Here is a 21871-nt window from a genome sequence, read left to right as displayed (position 1 = left end):
CGCTAAGAAAGACGATATCAACGCATGAACGAGCTCAGTGATGAGATTTGGCTTACCCTTTCACTCCTTTGCACAACCTCGGCAACCTTTCGAAGATTCTCATGGTTTCTCCAATGTACGGGGCCAAAATTTGTGATTTTGTCTCCCACCTTGAGGCCCGCTTCCTGTGCTGGGCTAGAGGTCGCAACCGAGTTGACTTTGGCGAATGGAGGATCGGACGTTGTTCTGCTTGGTGTCTGTGTGCTTGCCGAACTAGCGTTCTGCCGCAAAGATGATGGTGGTTCTTCTTTCGAGTCTTCCGAGCCACGCAGAGATGCGTGATGTTGATGGAGCGCTTTCTCGATCCTGTTCATTATTTCTTTGTAGTCATTCTTCAAATGAATGATTCTGGCTCTGGTTGTTCTGACTGCGCCATTATTAGCCCTGTACTCTTCCTCGTCCCTGGAGTTTTTCTCTCGTACTTTGCGCAACATCAATGTCGTCCCGAGGGTACCCGTCAAAGGTCGTCAGACTGGTGTTCATATTGACTCCATGCTTGTATCTACATGTCAGACGCGAGCTCTTTCAGCTTCTCTAATCACTCACAGAATCAAGTACGCTACCTAGAGCTTTAAGCTCTTCTTCTAGACGGTCTTTTCTATCGATGAGGTCAAGCAAAGACAGCCTGGAGATACCAGCATCGTTGCCTTGAAGCCTCGTAGTAGGGCCAGAAGGCACTGTAGGTGTGTGAAGGTCGTCCATCCGCAAGCCCATTTCGTCGCAAGAACTTGACTGAAGCAATAGATGGCGGTTTTAGAAATAGACAACCGTAAAGCTACCCAGCCTCAGGTTGATCGCTGCGGGGCATGCAAGCTTTACATGCTGTAACATGCTCTAGTACAGTATTGGTGGTGGGGCATAGAAGGATATGTGCCAAGACTGGTATTGTCACGTGAGCCTCCATGGTAACGCTTGTGATCTGCGTTGATCAACCTTGTTGACGACCGCCTACAAAATTTCTCCCAGCTCCTTCAAAACTCCCCTGGTGCACCTATACTGCGCGTATCGTCAAATCCATAGCTTGCCATCGCCTGGAGCTCATCCATTATCAAGGTTGATCTCTCTGCCTTGAGTTGTGGCCTTGATCCACTTTGCACACCTGTGCCCGACCTCAACGAACACATCAAAATGGCTGAACCAGCCCAAAACATCCCGCAATTCAAGCTTGTGCTTGTCGGTGATGGTGGTACAGGAAAGGTGAGCACGTCGATGTCAAGTAACTTCACGACTTTCTGTCAACTACTCATTTGACATATGAAAAAGTGGTCATTTCCTCCTTCATGCGATTCTTGTGGCCGATCGATATCTCTGATGGATCATTGACTGACCGCGGCAACTAGACTACCTTTGTTAAACGACATTTGTCCGGAGAGTTCGAGAAGAAGTATATTGCCACTCTGGGGGTAGAAGTGCATCCTCTCGGCTTCACCACTGTGCGTAACCGCCAATCACATCTCTCTTTGACACCACTCATCCGTCACTAGAACCTTGGCCAAATCAACTTCGATGTCTGGGACACCGCAGGCCAGGAGAAATTTGGTGGTCTGCGAGATGGATACTACATCAACGGGCAATGCGGCATCATCATGTTTGACGTGACCTCTCGCATCACATATAAGAACGTTCCAAACTGGCACCGTACGTTCCTGCTCAGCTCACCATCCGTGTGCCCTTCTAACATCTTTAGGTGACCTCGTCCGAGTCTGCGAAAACATCCCCATCGTTCTCTGCGGCAACAAGGTCGATGTCAAAGAGCGCAAAGTCAAAGCAAAGACCATTACCTTCCACCGCAAGAAGAATCTACAATACTACGACATCTCTGCCAAATCCAACTACAACTTTGAAAAGCCGTTCTTGTGGCTGGCTCGAAAGCTTGTTGGCAATCAATCTCTGGTATGAGTTCTATCGATTCCTTGACTAGCCCAGCTACATCGCTAACGCGCTGATCTTGTTTCTCAGGAATTTGTCGCTGCTCCAGCTCTAGCCCCAGCAGAGGTGACACTCGACCCAGCCCTGCTCGCACAGTACCAAAAGGAAATGACCGAGGCAGCTGCCATGCCACTGCCAGACGAGGATGACCCAGATCTATGAGCAGCAGCAGTGGCCACCAGCGGCATAGACAACAGCTTTGGTGATAGTTTTACACGTCGATGACACGGGAAACAGTAGCAGAGTCCTGGGAAGCTGCAATGGTTATGGAAATGGGAGACTGGGCAGTGAAAACGGCATGAATTGATGAGTAGTTGCCTTTGGCATTTGCAAAAATTGCAAGGCAACATGCATGCTTTCCTTTGTCGGCAGCTTACAGTAGTTTAGAGACATCAGCAAGCATGATAGAAGCTTGAAATTATGTCATTCTTGGCGCTCAAGCTTTCTCCGCCACAGGTGATATCAATCTGACCGGGTACTAGTATGCTTTTCACAGTGACTATGAATCCACCATTATCCTCTTCTGACTGTTTGTAGCTGGATTTTCACTGCACATAGCCAAACAATAAAAGGTATCATGATCAAGAAAGGTCCGTTTATTCGACATAAACTTGCAGCTACGAAGTCTAGCTATCTGAAGCTCAACACTTTTGATTTTATTTGAATGAATGGATGAACGAAAGACAATAGCACACAACAGGCCTTCCAACCCCTGGACGAGCATCCCTCATAATGGCTCATCAGTACCCGACTGCATTGGCACATCTAGTATTCGTAGCGACGGCGTCGCTCTCCCTCATCATCATAATCACCACCACCAAACCCACCAGGCATCTGCTCCCTATCATCACCACCATACCCTGCACCACCAGAAGAGCGGCCATAGCCCCGGTTGCCAGAGCGACCGTAGCTTTGATCTTCATCATCGTTCCCAAACCCGCCGGGCATCTGTTCAGTTTCGTCACCACCGTAGGCAGGTCGAGAGCGGCCATAGCCCTGGTTATCATCGTCATTGCCACGATAGCCACCAGTGTGAGCATCAGCACCACCATAGGAGTCCGAGGCGCCTCGTCCATAGGTATTGGAGCCGTAGCCACCGCTTGTCTCTCGACCGTAGGTATTGCCGCCGCTGCCATATCCAGAAGTCGCTTCACGGCCGTAGGTGCTGCTGTCCCCATAGCCACCAGCCTGGCGGTTGCTGCTATATTCGTCGTCTTCTCGGCCGCCTCTAGAGTATCCAGACTCGCGCTCAGACGTTCTGACTCCGTGTCCAAACCCGGTCTGATGACTGCCACCGTACTCGTCTTCATCTCGACGACCTCCGGTGTGACGCGACTCTCGTCCATACGTGCTGCTCCCATATTCGTTGTCACCGCCACCACCGGTCCTGCGCCCGTATCCAGACTCGCCATCGTCTCGGCGGGCTCCAGCGTAATCCGACTCTCGTGTGTTACCATAGCCAGAAGTCCGCTCACCGCCATACTCATTGCTGCCATAGCGTTGACCTCTGTGTTCATTGCTGCTGCGACGTTGACCACCGTACGGGTTTCCAGAGCTAGTGTATTCGTCCCTATATTTTTTCTTGTTAGAATCTTCACTGTCGTCGTCATCATCATCAGAGTGTTTTTTATGGCCATGTTTCTTTTTCTCTTTCTTTTCCTTCTTTTCGCGCTTCTTCTGTTTCTTGTACTCGTCGTCGGAGTCGTCATCATCTGATTTGTCCTTCTTGTGGGAGGATTTGCCAGGGTAGCCTCCAGAGCCGTAGCGCCTGATAGGCCGACATGAGATGGTGTCGATGAAGGAATTGGATGTTTGGGGATGGGGGGTTGGGGTTTTCACTTACCGGGTCTCCGATCCATACTCGGCTCCTGAGGAGCGCTCTTCATGATGATAAGTCTGATTTCCAGAATCGTCGTACCGGGCTGTCTCGGTGAACCGCTGAGATCCATAGCCACCGGAGGCGGCCGGCTTTTGTTCGTAGCGCGTGTACTCTTCCTGGCGGCCACCTGGTGCATCAGTTCTGGAAAATTGAGCTTGTCCGTAAGTGTTGCCCGACTGGCCATACTCGCTGTACGTTTCGTTGTGAGAGCCATCTCGGCCGTAACTCTCAGTCTTCTTTGACTTCTTTTCTCCTTCCCCGAATGCGCCTCCTAAAAGACCACCTGCCAGACCCCCGACTATGGATCCGACCACACCACCGCCAACCGCTTCACCCGCTATTTTTCCAAGCTCGTTGTTGCCTCCCGAACCATACTTCTGACCGCCACCAGTGCCACTTGCAAGAGCTCCAGACAAGCCTCCCATTACTGCAGACGCTGCAGGGCCGCCGATTGCTGAGGAGCTCTGAGCAGTATTGAGATTAGGCATTCCTAGCGGTTTGTTGCAACCATGACCATGATCCACCACTCCGGGCTTATGGTTTCGGCCACTCTCAACTCCACTGCGACTGAGCTGCTCCCTGAGACCATCCTTTTCGCGCTCAGACTTTTCTTCCCACCAGGTTTGGACGACTCCAAACATGAGCCGACGACCATCGGCCGCCCCATCTTGACCATAGTCACGCAAAGCTGGATGATGAAGAGTTCCATTGATTATTCTTGTTAGTGTTCTGTCAACATCGATCCGCTCGTCATCCCAGCAAGCCATGAGCTGAGGAACGACCCACTTGAGGACTTGGCCAGCAACTTTGCCGGCCGGTTCGTTGAGGACGTTTGAGAAGTGGTCTTTGGATAGCATTGAATGGGTAGGGTCGGAGGAACTATCATCTCTGAAGACAATATGCTGCTGTGCGGCACTGGATTCGATGATCTCGCTCGAACCAGTGTTCAGCTCATTCTTCACTTGGTTGATGATAGGGACAACAAATGGTGCCAGCAGGGAAAAGACGAAGATGTTGATTTGTTCTTGAATTTGCTCGATCAGATCTGGTAGGATAGGAATCTTCTCGATAGCCTCGGTGATTGATTTCATGACTTCGTCGTGCCATTCAAGAATTGGGTAGATCTGCTCTTGTATGTCATTTATGTAACTCAACCATTCCTCTGGCTCTCGAGGGCTAATTCGCGTATTCTGCATCTGATGGGCTTGGGCGTTCTGCTTAAGGTCATCTGCCTTTTGGGACTCATTTTGGCCACCAAAAATTCCGTCAGGCACTTTGTCAAGGAGGTCCTGAAGCATGCTGGTATCCGATTGATTGTTTTGAGCCTGATTCATGGTATTTTCGAGTTCCTGAATCTCTGACTGAGTGGCCTTGTCGTCGAATTCGCCCATTACAGAATGCAAGAAGTCGACACCGCCGAATGTTCCGGTGCAAAGGCTGTACTGGGGTCAGAACAGGCAAAGTAGCTCGAGGCTGGGGTAAGACTTACGGATATACCGGCTGGCGCAGTTCTCGGAGTTGTACTTGAGTTCGCCTTCCGACATGTGGAAAGACATTCCGCTCGCCGAGCTCGATCAGAGCAAGTTCCACGTAGTTAGAATGGGCAGAAAAGTCTTCAAGGCAGTGACACCCAGTGCCAAGAAGACGGAGGGCTTCGTAAAGATCGTCCTTGTTCTTTGATCTGGCGTATTGTCGCCCGAGCTGGATAGAACGACCGAAAAGTTTTCGAACAAGGCCAGCTGAGGTGTCGATACCAGCACGTTCATTGGCAATGTAGTTTTTCATGCCTGTTTGCTCATCGATGGAAAGTTCGCGACGTTCGTTGACAGGTCCTCGAAGGCGACGATCGTACTGCCTAGCGTCTTCATTGTCCGCATAGTTCTTTGGGCTGCATTAACGTCAGCTTCACGAGGTGATCACCAGGGGACTGGCCCTTTGCTTACTTGTCAATGTGCTCTTCCGGACGATAGCAACCGAGACGGGCCGTGGTGACCTCGAATTCTTTGGTTCCATAACCAAAAGACATAAAGCCCAAGACCCATAAAAGGATGCGGATTGCTTCGGCGCTGACATATTTGACAGTTCCAACATCAACGGCCTGGCTATAGTCACGAAGCCAATTTCCAAAGTAGACCTGATCGGATGAGTTGGAGATACTAAACATGGTGGGGGGCCTTGACATACTCTCTTCACATCAAGCTTGCTGAATTTCTTGCCACCGGCAGCACGTGCCATGAGGATCGTCAAAAGAATATCTTCCAAATCCCCATGGCGCCAGTTCTGTCCCTCGATTTTGGAGGTACTTCCGATGTTTCCTGCCCCAAAGGCATAAGCTGATTCGGCGAACGCGAGCAGGCAGATCAAGCAAACGAGCCCAACTGATAACGATGAGTACGCCATGCTGCTTGCTCAATACTAGTTTGGCAGACAAGAGTTTTAGAGCAAGGAACTGCTGCACAAGTTGTAGAGAGTGATGGGGCTGTGGAGTATTGTATTTGTTGGTGATCAGAACCCAAGATACGTAGGAAATGTACGGAGCTTGCAGGCGGTGAAGCAGTACAAGCAAGAAGGCAAATATTTCACCGTTGACGAAAGATATGGTTCATAATGCCCTTGCTGGTTTGACCATTGCTGTGAAGCTCCAAAGCAGTTGGTAGTAGTTGGTTTGTCTCAGGATCATGTGAAGATGGTTCAAGTTGTGCGCATGCAAATCTTGGCGGGGAGGGGATCAATATGGGCATTCTGTGACTACTAACTTACTTTAGTAGACAAGTGAAAGCTGGGCATGTGTTTGTGTATGGCTTCAAGGCTAAAGTTTATGTCTTCGTCCTAACGAAGCTCGCGGACAAAAGGACATTGAGCCGAGTATTCTCCTAAACCACTATTTGAAGCTCTGGTGCACGAGTCGAAGTACATGATCCATTGAGCGACTGTTAGAAGCTCATTTACTTCACACCCTCGAACCATGATCAAGGTTGGCTGAACAAGAACTCCAATGCCCCGTTTACATCTCCGCCACTACGCTGAAGCGCCTGAATATTCCTGTTGAAGTCGAAGAAACCCATCTCGTTCAGCTGTCGAAGCTGTGTTGCGTATCGCTCTTCTGGTGGTCTGTTGTCTGGTGGTGCAGCCGGCCCGCCCATTCCTGGCCCGCCGAAAAGACTTCCAAGATTTGCAAGAGGGTTGGTAGCGCCAGGGTTACCACCGAATAGATTCCCGAGCCCGCTTGCACCGCCACCTCCCATGGCTTGGACAAATTGGTTCATTAGGTCCGGGTTCTGAAAGAGAGGATTGTTTTGAATGTTGAGAAAGGGGTTCGCAGGTGGATTGTTCGAAGAATCATTGCCTTGTTGGCCAGGCGGTTGTTGCTGTTGTTGGTTAAGGTTTGCTGGTGGCATCCCGAGCAGGGCCGCAAATGGATTCTGAGCTTGTGACGTGGATGAGCTAGTATCAGTGGTCTGTTGGTTTGTGGTCGTAGGGGGCATGCCGAAGAGGGCTGCAAAAGGGTTTGATGTTGCACCCCTGTTGTTGGTAGCAGGCGGATTCGTCGAGCCATTGTCCCGGTTGTTATCCTGTGACTCGCTCCCTGCTTCTCTGTTCTCGGCTGGAGTTGTAGTTGTGATTCCTGGGGCGGGAAACGCTTCTTGCCCTCCACCATCAGCTCCACCAAAGGGTCGCATGCCCATAGCAGCTTGTAATTGGCCCATCGCTCGTAACGATTGTGGATCAGTCACCATCCGTCGGAACTGCTCTGATTGCAGGAATTGTCGGCCAGCAGGACCCATTTCCCGCAATTGAGGATTCTGCTGAATCATCATATCTATCATTGCGGGGTTTTGCAGGGCTTCGTTCATCATCTGGGAGAATGCCGGATTTGAAAGCATTTCAATCATCTGCTCCTGGCTTGGTGGCGGTCCCATCTAAATCAAGATCTTGTGAGTCAAAGAGTGGGATCACCAAGGTGAATACTGCTTACGCCTCCATCTGGCCCAAACAGTCCTGCACCCGGTAACTGTGCGAAGCCAGCATAACGAGCACCTGTTAGTCCTGCTAATGGGTTGTTTCCTGTGCCGGCTGCGATGTTGGAGGGTACGCCAGTGGGTCGAGGTACATTTGAGCCGGTTGTTGAATCTGTGGTTGCGGTGCGTGAGGACTGGCTTTCTGGATTCTGGCGTTGGTTGCTAGGTGCACTCTTGACAAGGTGTACTGTATTGCCATCTTTGACCTTATACGATTCGAGCGTGTCTCCATCCTTCAATACTCGACCCGAGTAGATCAAGCGCTGAGAGCTTGCTGGAACGCCGGCATACTCCGGAGTAGATAGTTTGTTCTTCAGCTCTAGAGTTGTGATTGAAAGTGGCACTGACAGAGTGTGTTTGGCGTTGGTGGACTTGATGTTAATCGTGACTGAGTCTGGCTGCGTGTCTTCAGCAGTCGAAGCAGCCGGCTGCTGCGTCATTGTTGGAGTAGCTGAACGAAGAGTGCGGGATGGATGGGTGTGCAGGGCCTGGATGGGTAGGGAAACACTATGTTATCTATAGTGTTTTCTCGCGATGTCTGATTATACTCTTGAAAGCATGAAAGGCACGAGAGTGGCAGCGCAAGTTGAGCAGTTGAGGTACTTACAGTAGACAGCTTGACGGCCGGCTGAACCTCGGTTCTCAAAAAGTCGTTGAAGAGATATTTTGCTTGTTATGGCAGTGCGAGCATACGGGGGTACGGCGGTTACATAGCATGCTGATGCATACATTGCCACTTGCAAATGTTTATCAGACCTGTTTCACAAGGACTTGACAGACACTTCTGCATTACACCGCCGCAATCTATTGAAGCCCGCTACCTCTATCCCAAACTTTGAGCGACCCAGAACGAAACCCGGCAAGATGGCGACGACGTCGTCAATGTTCATGTACAGCCTGACCATACAGCCGCCTACTGCTATTACTCAGGCTATTTTAGGTCAGTTTGCTGGCACGAAAGAGCAGCAGATAGTGACGGCGTCTGGCTCCAAGCTCACCATTCATCGACCTGAACCATCCCAAGGCAGAATTACGCCCATATACTCCCAAGATGTCTTTGGCATCATCAGGACACTGGCGGCTTTTAGGCTAGCGGGTAGCAGCAAAGGTATGAGGATCTCTTCCCTCTTTGAAAACGCTTCCCTTAATGATCTTCTGAAGTCGAAGTGCAAACCCACCATCACAATTGCTGGCATGGCACCGCACGACACCCATACACCCCCAAGATGAAGAATCTCTGCTAAATCAGTATGCAGACTACATAATCATTGGATCCGACTCCGGCCGAATCACTATCATTGAATATGTTCATGCACAGAACCGCTTCAACAGGATACACCTTGAAACGTTCGGCAAATCCGGCATTCGTCGTGTGATTCCCGGACAGTATCTGGCAGTCGATCCGAAAGGACGAGCTTGCTTGATTTCTTCCGTTGAAAAGAACAAACTAGTCTACGTTCTCAACCGCAATGCACAAGCAGAGCTTACGATCTCTTCTCCCTTGGAAGCTCACAAGCCGCAGACACTGGTGTTCGCACTCGTTGCATTAGATGCTGGCTATGAAAACCCCGTCTTCGCGACGCTTGAGGTTGATTACACAGATGCGGATCAAGATCCAAGTGGCCAGGCTTTCGAAGAATTGGAGAAGTTACTGGTTTACTATGAGCTTGACCTGGGTCTAAATCATGTTGTTCGGAAGTGGGCCGAACCGGTAGACCGAAGCGCTACAATGCTCTTTCAGGTTCCTGGCGGCTCTGACGGGCCTAGCGGTGTACTGGTTTGCAGCGACGATAATGTCACCTACCGGCACTCAAATCAAGAGGCTTTTCGAGTGCCTATACCTAGGAGACGAGGAATCTTGGAAAACCCAGACCGCAAACGCCGTATTGTTGCTGGAGCAATGCACAGGACAAGAGGGGCTTTCTTTTTCCTGCTACAATCTGAGGATGGCGACCTGTTCAAAGTTACCATTGATATGGTAGAGGATGAAAACGGACAGGCAACAGGCGAGGTCCAGAGATTGAAGATCAAGTACTTTGACACTGTTCCTGTCGCAACTAGCTTGTTCATCCTTAAGAGCGGCTACCTGTTTGTTGGAAGTGAGAATGGAAATCATCAGCTGTACCAGTTTGAGAAACTTGGTGATGATGACGACGAGACAGAATTTGACAGCGACAACTTTCCAGCTGACCCCACAGAGGCATATTCGCCCGCTTTTTTCCATCCTCGTCCCGTCGAGAACATCAGGCTTTCACAGAACATTGATTCAATGAATCCTTTGCTGGAATGTAAAATTGCAAACCTGACAGACGAAGATGCTCCACAGATATACGCCATTTGTGGCGCTGGACCCCGAAGCAGCTTCAGAACCTTAAAGCACGGCTTGCCCGTCTCTGAAATCGTCGAATCAGAACTGCCCAGCAGACCATCAGCGGTTTGGACCACGAAGCTTACACAGAACGACCGGTTTGACGCATACATCATCTTATCATTTGAAAATGCTACTCTAGTTCTCAGCATTGGAGAGACTGTCGAAGAAGTAACTGACACTGGCTTTTTGTCATCTGCGCCAACGCTCGCGGTGCAACAACTTGGTGAGGATGCTTTGCTTCAGGTACATCCACGGGGTATTCGGCACATACGAGCAGATGGCAAAGTGAACGAGTGGCCAGCACCGCAGCACCGTTCAATTGTGGCAGCTACTACTAATTCTAGTCAAGTGGCTATAGCTCTCAGCTCCGGTGAGATTGTGTACTTCGAGACAGATACAGATGGATCATTGAACGAGTATGACGAAAAAAGAGAAATGACTGGGACCGTGACCTGTCTGAGCCTTGGTGATGTGCCAGCAGGTCGAGTGCGAAGCTCGTTTTTGGCAGTAGGTTGTGATGATTCCACAGTTAGGATCCTCAGCTTGGACCCAGACTCAACCTTAGAGAATAAATCAGTACAGGCATTGACATCTCCACCTTCGGCATTGTCCATCATGGCTATGGCTGATTCCACGTCGGGTGGTTCGACCTTATATCTACACATTGGACTGTACTCTGGTGTATATCTCAGAACAGTCCTCGACGAGATCACCGGAGAGCTGACCGATACAAGAACCAGATTCTTGGGCTTGAAGCCTGCTAAGCTCTTCCGCGTTTCTATCAAAGGCCAAGCGGCGGTACTAGCTTTGAGCTCACGACCTTGGTTAGGATATTCCGATGTGCAAACGAACGGATTCATGCTCACGCCCCTCAACTACGTTGGTTTAGAATGGGGTTGGATGTTTAGCAGTGAGCAGTGCCTGGAAGGGATGGTGGGCATTGAGGGACAAAATCTCCGGTCAGTCAGCGCCAGATTCGTTTCCGTTCTGATACACCTTCTGATGATTCCACTATGCTCTTACCCAGGATCACGTCGTGGTCCATGCGGATCCTCAAACTCAAAATCCAATTGTTCCTTCTGATGTTAACACTATGAACGAATATTCTGAGAATTTTCAAGGCACCGCGCTGACCATAGTTCTAGGATTTTCACAATAGAAGACCTTACCAACAACCTGCTACAAGAGTCCATAGCATTGCAAAACACTCCTCGGCATTTCGTAAAGCATCCTGATCAGCCACTATTTTACGTCATTGAAGCAGATAACAATGTCCTTTCTTCCTCGACGAAGAACAAATTGATTAACGACTCGACAGCGGTCAATGGAAATGCCATAGTATTACCACCAGAAGATTTCGGTTATCCTCGGGGTACAGGACATTGGGCTTCAGCAATCTCTATCATTGATCCAATAACAGCAAAATCAGTCATTTCTCGCCTTGAGTTGGACGACAACGAAGCGGCTGTCAGCGTCACTATCGCACCATTCGCAAGTCAAGATGAAGAAAGTTTCTTGATCGTGGGAACTGCGAAGGACTTGACTGTCAATCCCCGTACCTACACTGCTGGCTTTATTCACGTATACAGATTACATGAAGAAGGCAAAGAACTTGAATTCATTCACAAAACAAAGGTTGAACAGCCTCCACAGGCGTTACTCGCCTTTCAAGGACGCCTACTGGTTGGAGTCGGCCCAGATCTGCGAATATATGATCTGGGTATGCGCCAAATGCTTCGAAAATGCCAGACTACGGCAACGCCTCACATGATCGTCGGATTGCAGACACAAGGTAGTCGTATCATTGTGAGCGACGTGCAGGAGAGCGTTACCTACGTTGTTTACAAAGTTCAAGAGAACCGTCTCATCCCCTTTGCAGATGATATGATTGCTCGGTGGACCACCTGTACCACGATGGTTGACTACGAAAGTGTTGCTGGTGGCGACAAGTTCGGTAACCTATGGCTGGTCCGATGTCCACCCAAGGCTTCTGAAGAAGCGGATGAGGATGGTTCTGGGGCGCACCTCCTGCATGAGCGGCAGTATCTTGCAGGTGCGCCTACAAGGCTGAGTCTCATGTGCCACTTCTTCCCCCAAGATATCCCGACAAGCGTCCAAAAAACATCACTGGTTGCGGGTGGGCGTGATGTAATTTTCTGGTCGGGTTTTCAAGGCACTCTGGGAATGCTTGTACCTTTTGTTAGCCGAGAGGATGTGGACTTCTTTCAGACCTTGGAGATGCAGCTCGCTTCGCAAAATCCGCCTCTAGCGGGCAGAGATCACCTGATTTACCGCAGCTACTATGTGCCCGTAAAGGGAGTTATTGATGGTGACCTCTGCGAAACATTTTTCCTACTGGCAAACGATAAAAAGCAGATGATAGCTGGAGAACTTGACAGGTCAGTCCGGGAAGTGGAGAGAAAGATCTCGGTATGTGCTCGTTCCCACGGGTGGAAAGCGACCTGTTAACAGCTTCTAGGACATGCGCACACGGGTAGCATATTGAGTTCCACCATTGTATGGAATTCCTTGGCTACATGGGCTCGTGCGCAGTGTACTACTAGTATATGGTGCGGAACGATAGACGATTCCGGAGGCCCAGATGCCTTCTCCCGTTTGCTAATGCAAGGAATGATGCAAGCATGTTGTTTCTGCCACATCCTATGGCTCGGACACCGAAGTATCATCTTTCAATCTCAGCCAGTGTAGATTCCCCTGTCCTCCCTGCTTCCGACCGTCTCTCGCCTCGCTCGATCTGCCGTTTCTATCGACTTATCTTGAGCTGGATGCACATCCTGACGCGCGAGTCGTATCGTGGTTGCATGAGACAAGAGCGACCTCGACGACTTTTGAGTACGATTGCACCTCATCCGCCAGGGTTCCATCGTAATTAATCAGTCGGGACATGCACCCTTCTTGCATGGTTGTCAGATGCCGGTGTTTTTGCAATACAATACTGGTTCTCGACGTCATGGCGGTGGGCTGAGGTCCAGTCCCTCGACCTGCAGACGGAAGGAGTCGTTTCTGGAGTAGCTTCCAGCAGCATCAAAATCAAGACGACCTCTGTCACAATCCTCGAAGTCAACATCAGCACTAAGAATACTGCCGTCGTTTGTTTCCCATAATGGGCCTTGGAGCACTTGTCCCATGGGTCCGACAATGCACGATCCCCCTCGGCAAGCCCATTTCTCTGCAGGCAATTCCTTAGTAATTGTTGTATCCGCGGTACCGTTAACCATTGATTGATTGTCCTGTGAGTCTTTGTGCTCCTGTCTATCGTCCACCCATTCAGGAAGATCGTCCCAAGTGATGCATTGGTTGGCGGAGAGAACAAATGTCCTCCCTTCGCACGCGATTGTCCTCACGAGAGCAAGCCACGTGTCTCTCGCGTCTGCGGTGGGGGCAAGATAGAGGTTCACATTCTGAGAATAGAGACTATGGCGCAGCAAAGGCATGAAGTTCTCCCAACAAATGGCTGCAGCAATTGTCAGCTTGACCCCTTTGATCTCGGTTGTTACTGCTTTGAGGGTCGCTGGAGAGCCTTGAGCCCATACCAGACGTTCACTACCCGTCTGCTGTCCGGTCAGCGCTGAAGCACGGGCTGATCAGCTGGACCGATGGTGATGGTGATGCTCACCGGCATGACTTTCCTCCTCTTTCCAATGATTCCTCTTCTTGGCTCCACATAAACAGCCGCACAATACAAGCTCCCTCCTGCTCTCTCCACAACGCCAACAGCCAAGAAGACTCCTGTCTTACTGGCAATCTGCTCCAGGTGCTCTCTTGTCCCATCCCCCCTGAATTGCCTTCCTCCATCCGTTCCCTTTCCAGCTGGTAATTTTCTTGCTACCCAGTCGTCGCCAGCTCCTGCTGGTGTGTCTCCCAGATCGACCGCCTCCTTGAAATACCGCAGATACTGTTCTCGACCAACATCTTGACGTGAGCCGACAACACTTCCGAACGAGCAGGAACGAGGATAGCCCCCAAGATAAGCTTCGGGGAATAGGAGGACATCGACGCCGGAATGGGCCGCCTTCTGAGTTGTGGACTCAAGCGCAGAGAGGGTTTCAGCAAGAGAGGACAGAGTATGTGACTGGGAGACGGCGATGGTGAGTTTCTGCGGCATGGCATCTACTGTTCGGTACTAGTATGCTAGTAGGACGGAGAGGCTCATCAACAGACACCTTGCATCCACCGCTCATGCGTGCTCTGGCTCCGAACTCCCCTTCTTGCGCGACTAGTACTTTAGCCCCGCCATCCACCCAGTGAGAATTGTCTCTGTCGAAGCGAAGAATAAGCCGCCCTGCTCTAGGATCCGAGTACTGTATGCTGGCTTCCTGTACCAAGGTAGTGGCTACATTAGCATGGGACTGCATGTCGGTCACTGCATCCCTCTGCATCCCACTTCATCCCACTCCCACTGCGGGGCAAACAATTTGCTGATCCGAAACGCTTTGCAGTTCTGGCCCCCCACCATTCGTCATACATACTATGTAATTTCTTCATCGCTCGTTAGAACCAATACGCTATCTGCTGTCGGAGCGTCATTTATACAAACCGGAACCGACAACCGAATGAGGAAAGCCGAGAGTCTCGCCGATAGAAATTCAAGATATGATCAATTGACATACTTTACTCGGTCTGAACCCCTCCGTCTCATTGTTTCTATGTGCGCCAATGCATAGAATCATTTGCACATTACGTTACTTAGCTTAAGCTCTTGTTTTGTTTCAGCTCACCAAAAATGGGTTCCACTACCACAGAAACATCGACAGAGAAAGCTGAGCCGGTACCTGATTCCTCCGTCTCCCTGCCAAACTCCAGCTCGAAGAATAAGGAAGAGGATGCACAGGCCGACACTTGTTCGTGTTCGACTCGCGCGCAGAACCTCTCCTTCGTTCTCGAGGGGGTCAACAAAGTCAGATTCGAGGACCGACCTATACCGGAGATCAAAAACCCACATGATGTTCTGGTTCAGGTCAAATATACAGGGATCTGTGGGAGTGATGTAAGCTACTCATGCGTCCCTATTTTATCTTTCTCAGGCTAGCTGGCAGCTCAGTGAGAGAAATCTGGAGGATGGGCATCAAGTCCAGCATAATTGACCCATCGTTTCCTCCAAACAGGTACACTACTGGTCTCATGGCTCCATCGGCCCCTACGCCCTCACGTCGCCTATGGTCCTCGGCCACGAATCCTCTGGCACAATAATCAAAATCGGTCCATCCGTCCGCACCCTCGAACCGGGCGATTCCGTCGCCATGGAGCCAGGCGTCCCCTGCCGCCACTGCATCCGCTGCAAAGAAGGCAAATACAACCTCTGCTTCGACATGGCCTTTGCAGCCACTCCTCCCTACGACGGCACCCTCGCCAAATACTACGTCCTGCCCGAGGACTTCTGCTACAAGCTCCCGCTGGGAATGAGCATGGAGGAAGGCGCCCTGATCGAGCCGCTAGCAGTCGCGGTACACGTCACGAAGCAAGCCTCCCTACGACACGGCGACAGTGTGGTAGTCTTCGGTGCCGGCCCGGTCGGCCTGCTCTGCTGCGCCGTCGCGCGCCAGTTCGGCGCCAGCAAGATCATCGCCGTCGACATCCAGAAGCCTCGCCTCGAGTTCGCGCGCCAGTTCGCCGCCACCGCGACCTACGAGTCGCAGCGCGTCTCGGCGCAGGAAAACGCCGCCAACCTGATCCGCGAGAACGATCTCGGCGTCGGCGCGGACGTGGCCATCGACGCCAGCGGCGCCGAGCCCTCGGTCCAGGCCGGCATCCACGTCCTGCGCACGGGCGGCACATATGTCCAGGGCGGCATGGGCAAGGACGACATCACCTTCCCCATCATGGCGGCCTGCACCAAGGAGTTGACGCTCAAGGGCAGCTTTCGCTACAGCAGCGGCGATTACAAGTTGGCGGTGCAGCTGGTCAGCGAGGGCAAGGTGGATGCCAAGCGGCTGATCAGCAGGAAGGTGAGGTTCGAGGAGGCCGAACAGGCGTTTGTCGATGTCAAGGCGGGCAGGGGCATCAAGGTCTTGATTGGTGGGTCGGGAGACTGATCGCTTCAACATGTTTGTGTGTGTGTGTGTGTGTGTGAGTGAGTGCCAGAAGCAGGAAAAATCGGGGATCGTAATTTTTATGCCAACGATTTCACGAATGATGTGTTAGAAGTTACTAGAACCAGGCGGTCGAAGTACAATGCGCCAGGAGGCTGCACCATGTAATGCTCAAATTTTGATAGTGATTGTATTTTTTGGGGTGATTTTTTGCGGAGGTTTTCAATTTCTTCTCTTTTCGGAATTTAGAACTCGAATACATGTATATAAGACAACACAACACAACACAGCACAACACGATACGATACGATACGATACATCCCAACTCAGCGCCAAGCACATTTCCTGATTAGATATGTATGAACCAAGAGCAAAAGATGATGTGGTACCAATTCTGCGGGGGGTATCATAAAATTAAAAGAAGAAGTGAAGAAGAAGAGAAAGGAAGAATTCTATCTCCTTTCCAACCAACCAACCAATCAATCAATCGACCCAGCTACCCGGGACCCGGGATCGTAGGTGCCACCAAACAAACCCAAGGCAAGTGATGCGCGCCGTACCAGGACATGAAAGGAAAAGATATCCACGGTAAGATAAGAGAGAGGGAGGGGGGGAGCACGCCTAGCAACATGCGCCCCTGCGCCTGGAACTGGCGCCAGAAATGCGAAAGACATCCTCCCACTCCCTCATGCCGCCGATCCAGGTGTTGGTGCCACTTCTCCTCCGCGTCTTCTTGGCCCCGCGCCTCCGCGTCGTGTCATCCTCGGCGGACTTGATGCTGCCCATGTCCCCCCCGTTCCATATTCCCACGTCGCCGTACTGGATCCCGCTCTGCGGATCATCGGGATCGATCTCGCCCAGCTCGATCTTGGTCAGGATCATCCTGGCCAGGCGCGAGAAGAGCTCGTCGACGTTCTCGCCGGAGAGCGCCGAGACCTCGACCGAGACGGGGATGTTGGATTTGGAGGCCCATCGCGAGGCCGTGTCGCTGCTGACTTCGCGGCCGAAGGGCGCGGTGGTGGCCGTCTGTTTGGAGCCCATGGTGCTGGGGACGCTGGTGCCGCTGGGCGAGCGGAGCGATCCGGCGCCGCCCCCGGCATCGAGTGGGAAGAAGGACTGTTTACTTGAAACGCTGGAGGGTGTCTCTGGCTGAATCGCATGTCCATTCGCATTGGCGCGTATCGAGCCATCCATAGTAGTTGTAGTAGTAGTCGTCGTAATCGTAGCAAGATCCTGCTTATTCCCCGCCAGCAGCACCGTCAGATTCGGCGACGCCAGGGCTCTGGCATCCATCAGGAATGTCGGCAGGGCCTCGAACGACGCCGAGGACGCGACATCATACACCAAGATCGCGCCCGCGGCTCCACGGTAGTAGGACCTCGACACGGAGCGGAATCTTTCGGTTCCCGCGGTGTCCCAAAGTTGGAGCTTGATCCGTTTTCGGCGCGTGGAGGGCCCGACTTTGATGATCTTGCTGGCGAATTCGACGCCGATGGTTTGCGAGGAGTAGGTGCGCCATTCGGATTTGAGGAAGCGGTGGAGGAGGCAGGATCTGTGGGAGAAGAGAAATTGCTTTCTTGTTAGAATGGGATTGATTGGTGGAAGGGTGAATAGAGAGGATAGGGCTCGGTTTGGGTGTTTGTGGGATGGTAGGAGACGGACTTGCCAGCACCACTGGGACCAAGGAGGATGACTTTGGCCAGGTAGTCGTACATGCTACCTAGTTCCTGACGTGCAGACCAGGTCAGCATAAGTGTGGTTGCACTGTTTGGAAGGTCGGCGAAACAACCCACCTGTGTGCCCTCAGGAATTGAAGTCTCCGAGGATATTGATGTTCTTCGTGGCCTCGCCATCTCTGGTGGATGGGAAGCGGCAAACACGGCGCTGCGCGGTGATTAGAGACTGGGAGGTGAAGGTTCACTGTCTCCTTGTGGCCGATGATCCTTGAGCGGCGGGCTGGACAAATTTACTGGTGGTTGCGTGTGCCATGCCTGCTTGGCAGCATCACAGGGGGGGGCTCGGAGTTGGTCGACTTGGAGATGGAGATGGACTGGACGGGTCGATAGAAAGAATGCGTACTATCTAGTACTGTACTGTGTACATAAAGTAATGAAAATTGGACCGTGGGATGAGGAATTCGCCTGCTTGAAATGATGACCCATTTCCAAGCAGATCAGCCATCTGCCATGCTTTCTGCAATAATAACCCAATAATAATGCACCGTATCATGATGTGTTGTGCGGTGTGCAGTGTGCAGTTTCGTCATCACAGCCCCGTCCGCCCAGGCCGGATGTTCTGCCTTCCAGAAGTGAAATGGAAGAAGACAGAACAGAGTCAGGTCACACACAATTCCTGGCCACCCAATGCAGGGCAGCATCGACTCCATTGAGGCCATTTACTACCTATCCTATCCGCACCTCCTACCTACTACCTACTACCCGTAATCGTGTCTAGATGCTCTTCCTTGGTTCGTGACAGTACCCGACCTCGCTCCATCACCGGCTCACGGCTCACGGCTCACGCGACACTTCGACAAAATGTTTTCCAGCCTCAATCCCGTTCCATCTTTCCCCAGATACCGTGGCCCGCTCAGTGTAGGCACCTCCGAGTATGAAATACTGATCTCTGACATTTCCTCTACGTCGAAAGTACCCGATCCTACCATATCAACAATAAAGTTTCGAACCTTCTACCCTACCCAATCCACGGAAGACGAGGACTTTTCTGCGAGGTGGCTCCCGGAACCACAAAAGGAATGGGTTCAGGCATATTGTGACTTTTTGAATGCGCCTCCTAAGATCGCAAGCTTCTTCTCGTATGTTTTGTGCCCCTTCAAGCCTCGGTCAACTTGACAGGTCTGACACCGTCTCTTAGCCATATCCCGATACCGTTGAGATACACAACGATCCCAGCAAACCGCGACGCATCGTTCCTTTCAAAGGGCCCCTCCGCTCGATGGCCTGTGCTCATCTTCTCGCATGGCCTGGGAGGCTCGTGCAATGCATACAGCCATCTCTTAGGCTCTCTAGCCAGCTGCGGTGTAGTCTGCATCGCACCCGAGCATCGTGATCAAAGCGCCCCGGTCTCGCTCATTCGACAAGTCGATGGAAGCACGAAGGTCGTGCGATATAAAAAGATGTCGCACGATCCCAGTCCTGAAGTTCTGAGCCAAAGGAATGAGCAGCTGCGCGTTCGTCTGTGGGAATTAGAACTTCTTTATACTGCCCTCTCAAGTCTCAACAACGGCGAAAATCTGAAGAACTTGGCTGACACAAGCGCTCCTTCTATGAGTGGGAAATTGGACCTCGGGCCATCGAAAGTGGCCTGGGCCGGACATTCTTTTGGTGCAGCGACCGTGGTTCAGTTTGTCAAATCTGTTTTCTGGCACCAGACCGTGCCGGAGACGGCCAGCGAGCGTCGAAGCAGGTCAATGTTCCAATCTCTGTATACTCCAGCCGAGAATTCTCCTTTGAAAGAACAAATCACCCCTCAGTCGCCAGTTGTGTTGCTCGACCTTTGGACTATGCCATTACGCGGCGATGAGACCCTCTGGCTATGGGAGAAGCCTCTTCCCTGCTACACCGGGGATGAGCAGCCGAAAAACAACGTCCTTGCAATCATGAGTGAGCAGTTTTACAACTGGACGAGCCTCCTCGAACGTATGAAAGCAGTGCTTTCAAAGAATCCAGCCGAGCAGGAAAGATCGAGGGGCTCGAGTGGTACCAAATCGCATGGGCCTCGCCTCTTCTATTCTCCCAATACGGCCCATCTCAGTCAATCCGACTTCGGTGTGTTGTTCCCCTGGGCCACGAAGAAATGGTTGCGTGCTGAAGAGCCAGAGAGGACGCTGTTGTTGAATACACGGGCCATCCTTCAGCTCCTTCGGGAGAACCAGATCTCGGTTGAGGGCATCAAGATGGAAGAGAATGCGGAGGGCGACGAGCTCACCTTGAACGACGAGCTGATTCTTGCTGAGCATGGCAATATTCAGGGTTGGGTCCCTGTCCCGATAGGTTAGCATAGGACGAGATGTATCAATACTAGACCTATACCGAGCATATGAGCCTTTGGGCATATCACCGTACTTCTTCCTATCATGCATCTTCACTGGCTCCTCTATGCTCTGCTCTCTCATGCTGTACTCCACGTCTTGCATGTGAGATGCGATCATCGAGGCCTACCTGCCCCTCAATCAGCCCGAAGGCCCTCCGGCCCAACCCTACCTATGCGGGGCGGCTTGGAACACAGACAATTACACTTACAAATACTCCGTACACTTACAAATCCAACATGACATGCCCCATTTAAGACGGGCATTATTAATATGGCATTTGAGATCTCCATTGTTTGCACATATCACCCGTAAGCTTCCGGTATTTCCTTTCCTCTCCACTGTCTCCTGTTTTACTCTACCACACACCCCCGCTGTGAACATTGTCGTGATACCACATACCACATACCACACCCGTTCCGCTCGATTTGAAATCAGCCCCACCATGGCAGACAAGCTCTACATCGATGAGACTCCCAACGAGGTCAAAAATGCAAAGGTATGGCCATCTGCCCTCTATATGCCACCCCCTTATTCACCAGGGCGGGCCCGCCCTCCCTCAGAAGCCCCCATAATTCAAAGTAGCCTCCAAGAAAACCCCTCATACTAACCTCCACCCTACTACTCACTGCAGGGCCTCCACCTGATCACGCAATCGACGCCCAACGGGCAAAAAGTGCAGATCCTGCTCGAAGAGCTCGCCCTCGTCTACGGCACCGAATGGACCACCACCGTCATCAACATCGGCACGAACGAGCAAAAGAAAGAATGGTTCCTGCGCCTCAACCCCAACGGCCGCATCCCCGTCATCATCGATAACACGCAATCGCCGCCCTTCCCCGTCATGGAGACCTCGGCCGAGCTGTTGTATCTGCTCAAGTTTGCCGATAAGGACGACACGTTTGGCTTCAAGGACGAGCTGGAGCGGAACCAGTGCTTGCAGTGGTTGTTCTTCTGGCATGGAAGTGGAGCGCCGTATCTGGGCCAGTTCAATCATTTTCTCCAGTATGCGCCGGAGAAGATTGAATGTACGTACGCAATCACTTCTCCACTTTCCCAATATCTTTCTTTCTATGATTTTCCACCCATCCCTTTCCCCCTCTCTCCCCATTAATGATCTGACTTGTGATGTTCAGATGCAACCAACCGATACCGCAACGAAACCCTCCGCGTCTTCGGCGTGCTTGAGATCCATCTCTCAGGCAAATACACCGGCGAGCCACGTGAATACCTTGCCGGAAACGGAAAGGGCAAGTACTCTGTCGCTGATATCGGGACTTGGCCCTGGGTCAAGGGGTGGGAGAGGATTGGCTTCACCAAAGATGACATGAGCCAGTTCCCGCATCTGTTGAAGTGGGTGGATCGAATTGCCGAGAGGCCGGCGGTCAAGACGGGATGCGGCGAGAAATATAACCTGAAGTGAGTTGCCATGAAATCTTGAGGATTGTGGTGAAGGGGGTTGGGGGTGAGGCTTGCTATGCTGCGGCTGACGAGATGTGTGCTTGAGGTCAAAATTGTGAGTGAGGGAGGGAG

The 21871-nt window shown here is 51.6% G+C and overlaps 9 protein-coding genes across 9 annotated transcripts; 5 read left to right on the top strand and 4 right to left on the bottom strand.

Annotated features, from left to right (window-relative positions):
- Positions 1-1167: 1167 nt before the first annotated feature.
- EPUS_03568 (GTP-binding nuclear protein GSP1/Ran) lies at positions 1168-2130 on the top strand (the record flags this gene model as incomplete). Its single annotated transcript, XM_007806159.1, has 5 exons — positions 1168-1236; positions 1380-1472; positions 1524-1677; positions 1727-1932; positions 1999-2130. 5 exons carry the CDS (start codon positions 1168-1170, stop codon positions 2128-2130), a joined length of 654 nt encoding a protein of 217 aa, XP_007804350.1.
- Positions 2131-2733: 603 nt separating this feature from the next.
- Positions 2734-6247, bottom strand: EPUS_03567 (uncharacterized protein; the record flags this gene model as incomplete). The annotated part of the gene is made up of 5 exons (XM_007806158.1): positions 2734-3736; positions 3812-5284; positions 5337-5735; positions 5791-5981; positions 6032-6247. 5 exons carry the CDS (start codon positions 6245-6247, stop codon positions 2734-2736), a joined length of 3282 nt encoding a protein of 1093 aa, XP_007804349.1.
- A 569-nt stretch (positions 6248-6816) lies between these two features.
- EPUS_03566 (uncharacterized protein) lies at positions 6817-8306 on the bottom strand (the record flags this gene model as incomplete). The annotated part of the gene is made up of 2 exons (XM_007806157.1): positions 6817-7767; positions 7824-8306. 2 exons carry the CDS (start codon positions 8304-8306, stop codon positions 6817-6819), a joined length of 1434 nt encoding a protein of 477 aa, XP_007804348.1.
- A 424-nt stretch (positions 8307-8730) lies between these two features.
- EPUS_03565 (Pre-mRNA-splicing factor rse1) lies at positions 8731-12743 on the top strand (the record flags this gene model as incomplete). The annotated part of the gene is made up of 4 exons (XM_007806156.1): positions 8731-8974; positions 9123-11196; positions 11383-12667; positions 12717-12743. 4 exons carry the CDS (start codon positions 8731-8733, stop codon positions 12741-12743), a joined length of 3630 nt encoding a protein of 1209 aa, XP_007804347.1.
- A 463-nt stretch (positions 12744-13206) lies between these two features.
- On the bottom strand, positions 13207-14363 carry EPUS_03564 (uncharacterized protein; the record flags this gene model as incomplete). The annotated part of the gene is made up of 2 exons (XM_007806155.1): positions 13207-13809; positions 13875-14363. The coding sequence occupies 2 exons, from the start codon at positions 14361-14363 to the stop codon at positions 13207-13209; spliced, it is 1092 nt and encodes a 363-aa protein (XP_007804346.1).
- Positions 14364-14981: 618 nt separating this feature from the next.
- Positions 14982-16290, top strand: EPUS_03563 (D-xylulose reductase A; the record flags this gene model as incomplete). The annotated part of the gene is made up of 2 exons (XM_007806154.1): positions 14982-15245; positions 15364-16290. The coding sequence occupies 2 exons, from the start codon at positions 14982-14984 to the stop codon at positions 16288-16290; spliced, it is 1191 nt and encodes a 396-aa protein (XP_007804345.1).
- A 618-nt stretch (positions 16291-16908) lies between these two features.
- EPUS_03562 (uncharacterized protein) lies at positions 16909-18140 on the bottom strand (the record flags this gene model as incomplete). Its single annotated transcript, XM_007806153.1, has 2 exons — positions 16909-17839; positions 17950-18140. The coding sequence occupies 2 exons, from the start codon at positions 18138-18140 to the stop codon at positions 16909-16911; spliced, it is 1122 nt and encodes a 373-aa protein (XP_007804344.1).
- A 684-nt stretch (positions 18141-18824) lies between these two features.
- EPUS_03561 (uncharacterized protein) lies at positions 18825-20305 on the top strand (the record flags this gene model as incomplete). The annotated part of the gene is made up of 2 exons (XM_007806152.1): positions 18825-19102; positions 19162-20305. The coding sequence occupies 2 exons, from the start codon at positions 18825-18827 to the stop codon at positions 20303-20305; spliced, it is 1422 nt and encodes a 473-aa protein (XP_007804343.1).
- A 478-nt stretch (positions 20306-20783) lies between these two features.
- On the top strand, positions 20784-21761 carry EPUS_03560 (uncharacterized protein; the record flags this gene model as incomplete). The annotated part of the gene is made up of 3 exons (XM_007806151.1): positions 20784-20837; positions 20973-21366; positions 21475-21761. The coding sequence occupies 3 exons, from the start codon at positions 20784-20786 to the stop codon at positions 21759-21761; spliced, it is 735 nt and encodes a 244-aa protein (XP_007804342.1).
- Between the last annotated feature and the right edge of the window lie 110 nt (positions 21762-21871).

Source organism: Endocarpon pusillum (assembly GCF_000464535.1).
Source record: "Endocarpon pusillum Z07020 unplaced genomic scaffold scaffold5138, whole genome shotgun sequence".
NCBI lineage: Eukaryota > Fungi > Ascomycota > Eurotiomycetes > Verrucariales > Verrucariaceae > Endocarpon > Endocarpon pusillum.
The sequence above is the reverse complement of the archived record's forward strand: the minus strand, read 5'-3'. Positions and strand labels throughout refer to the sequence as shown.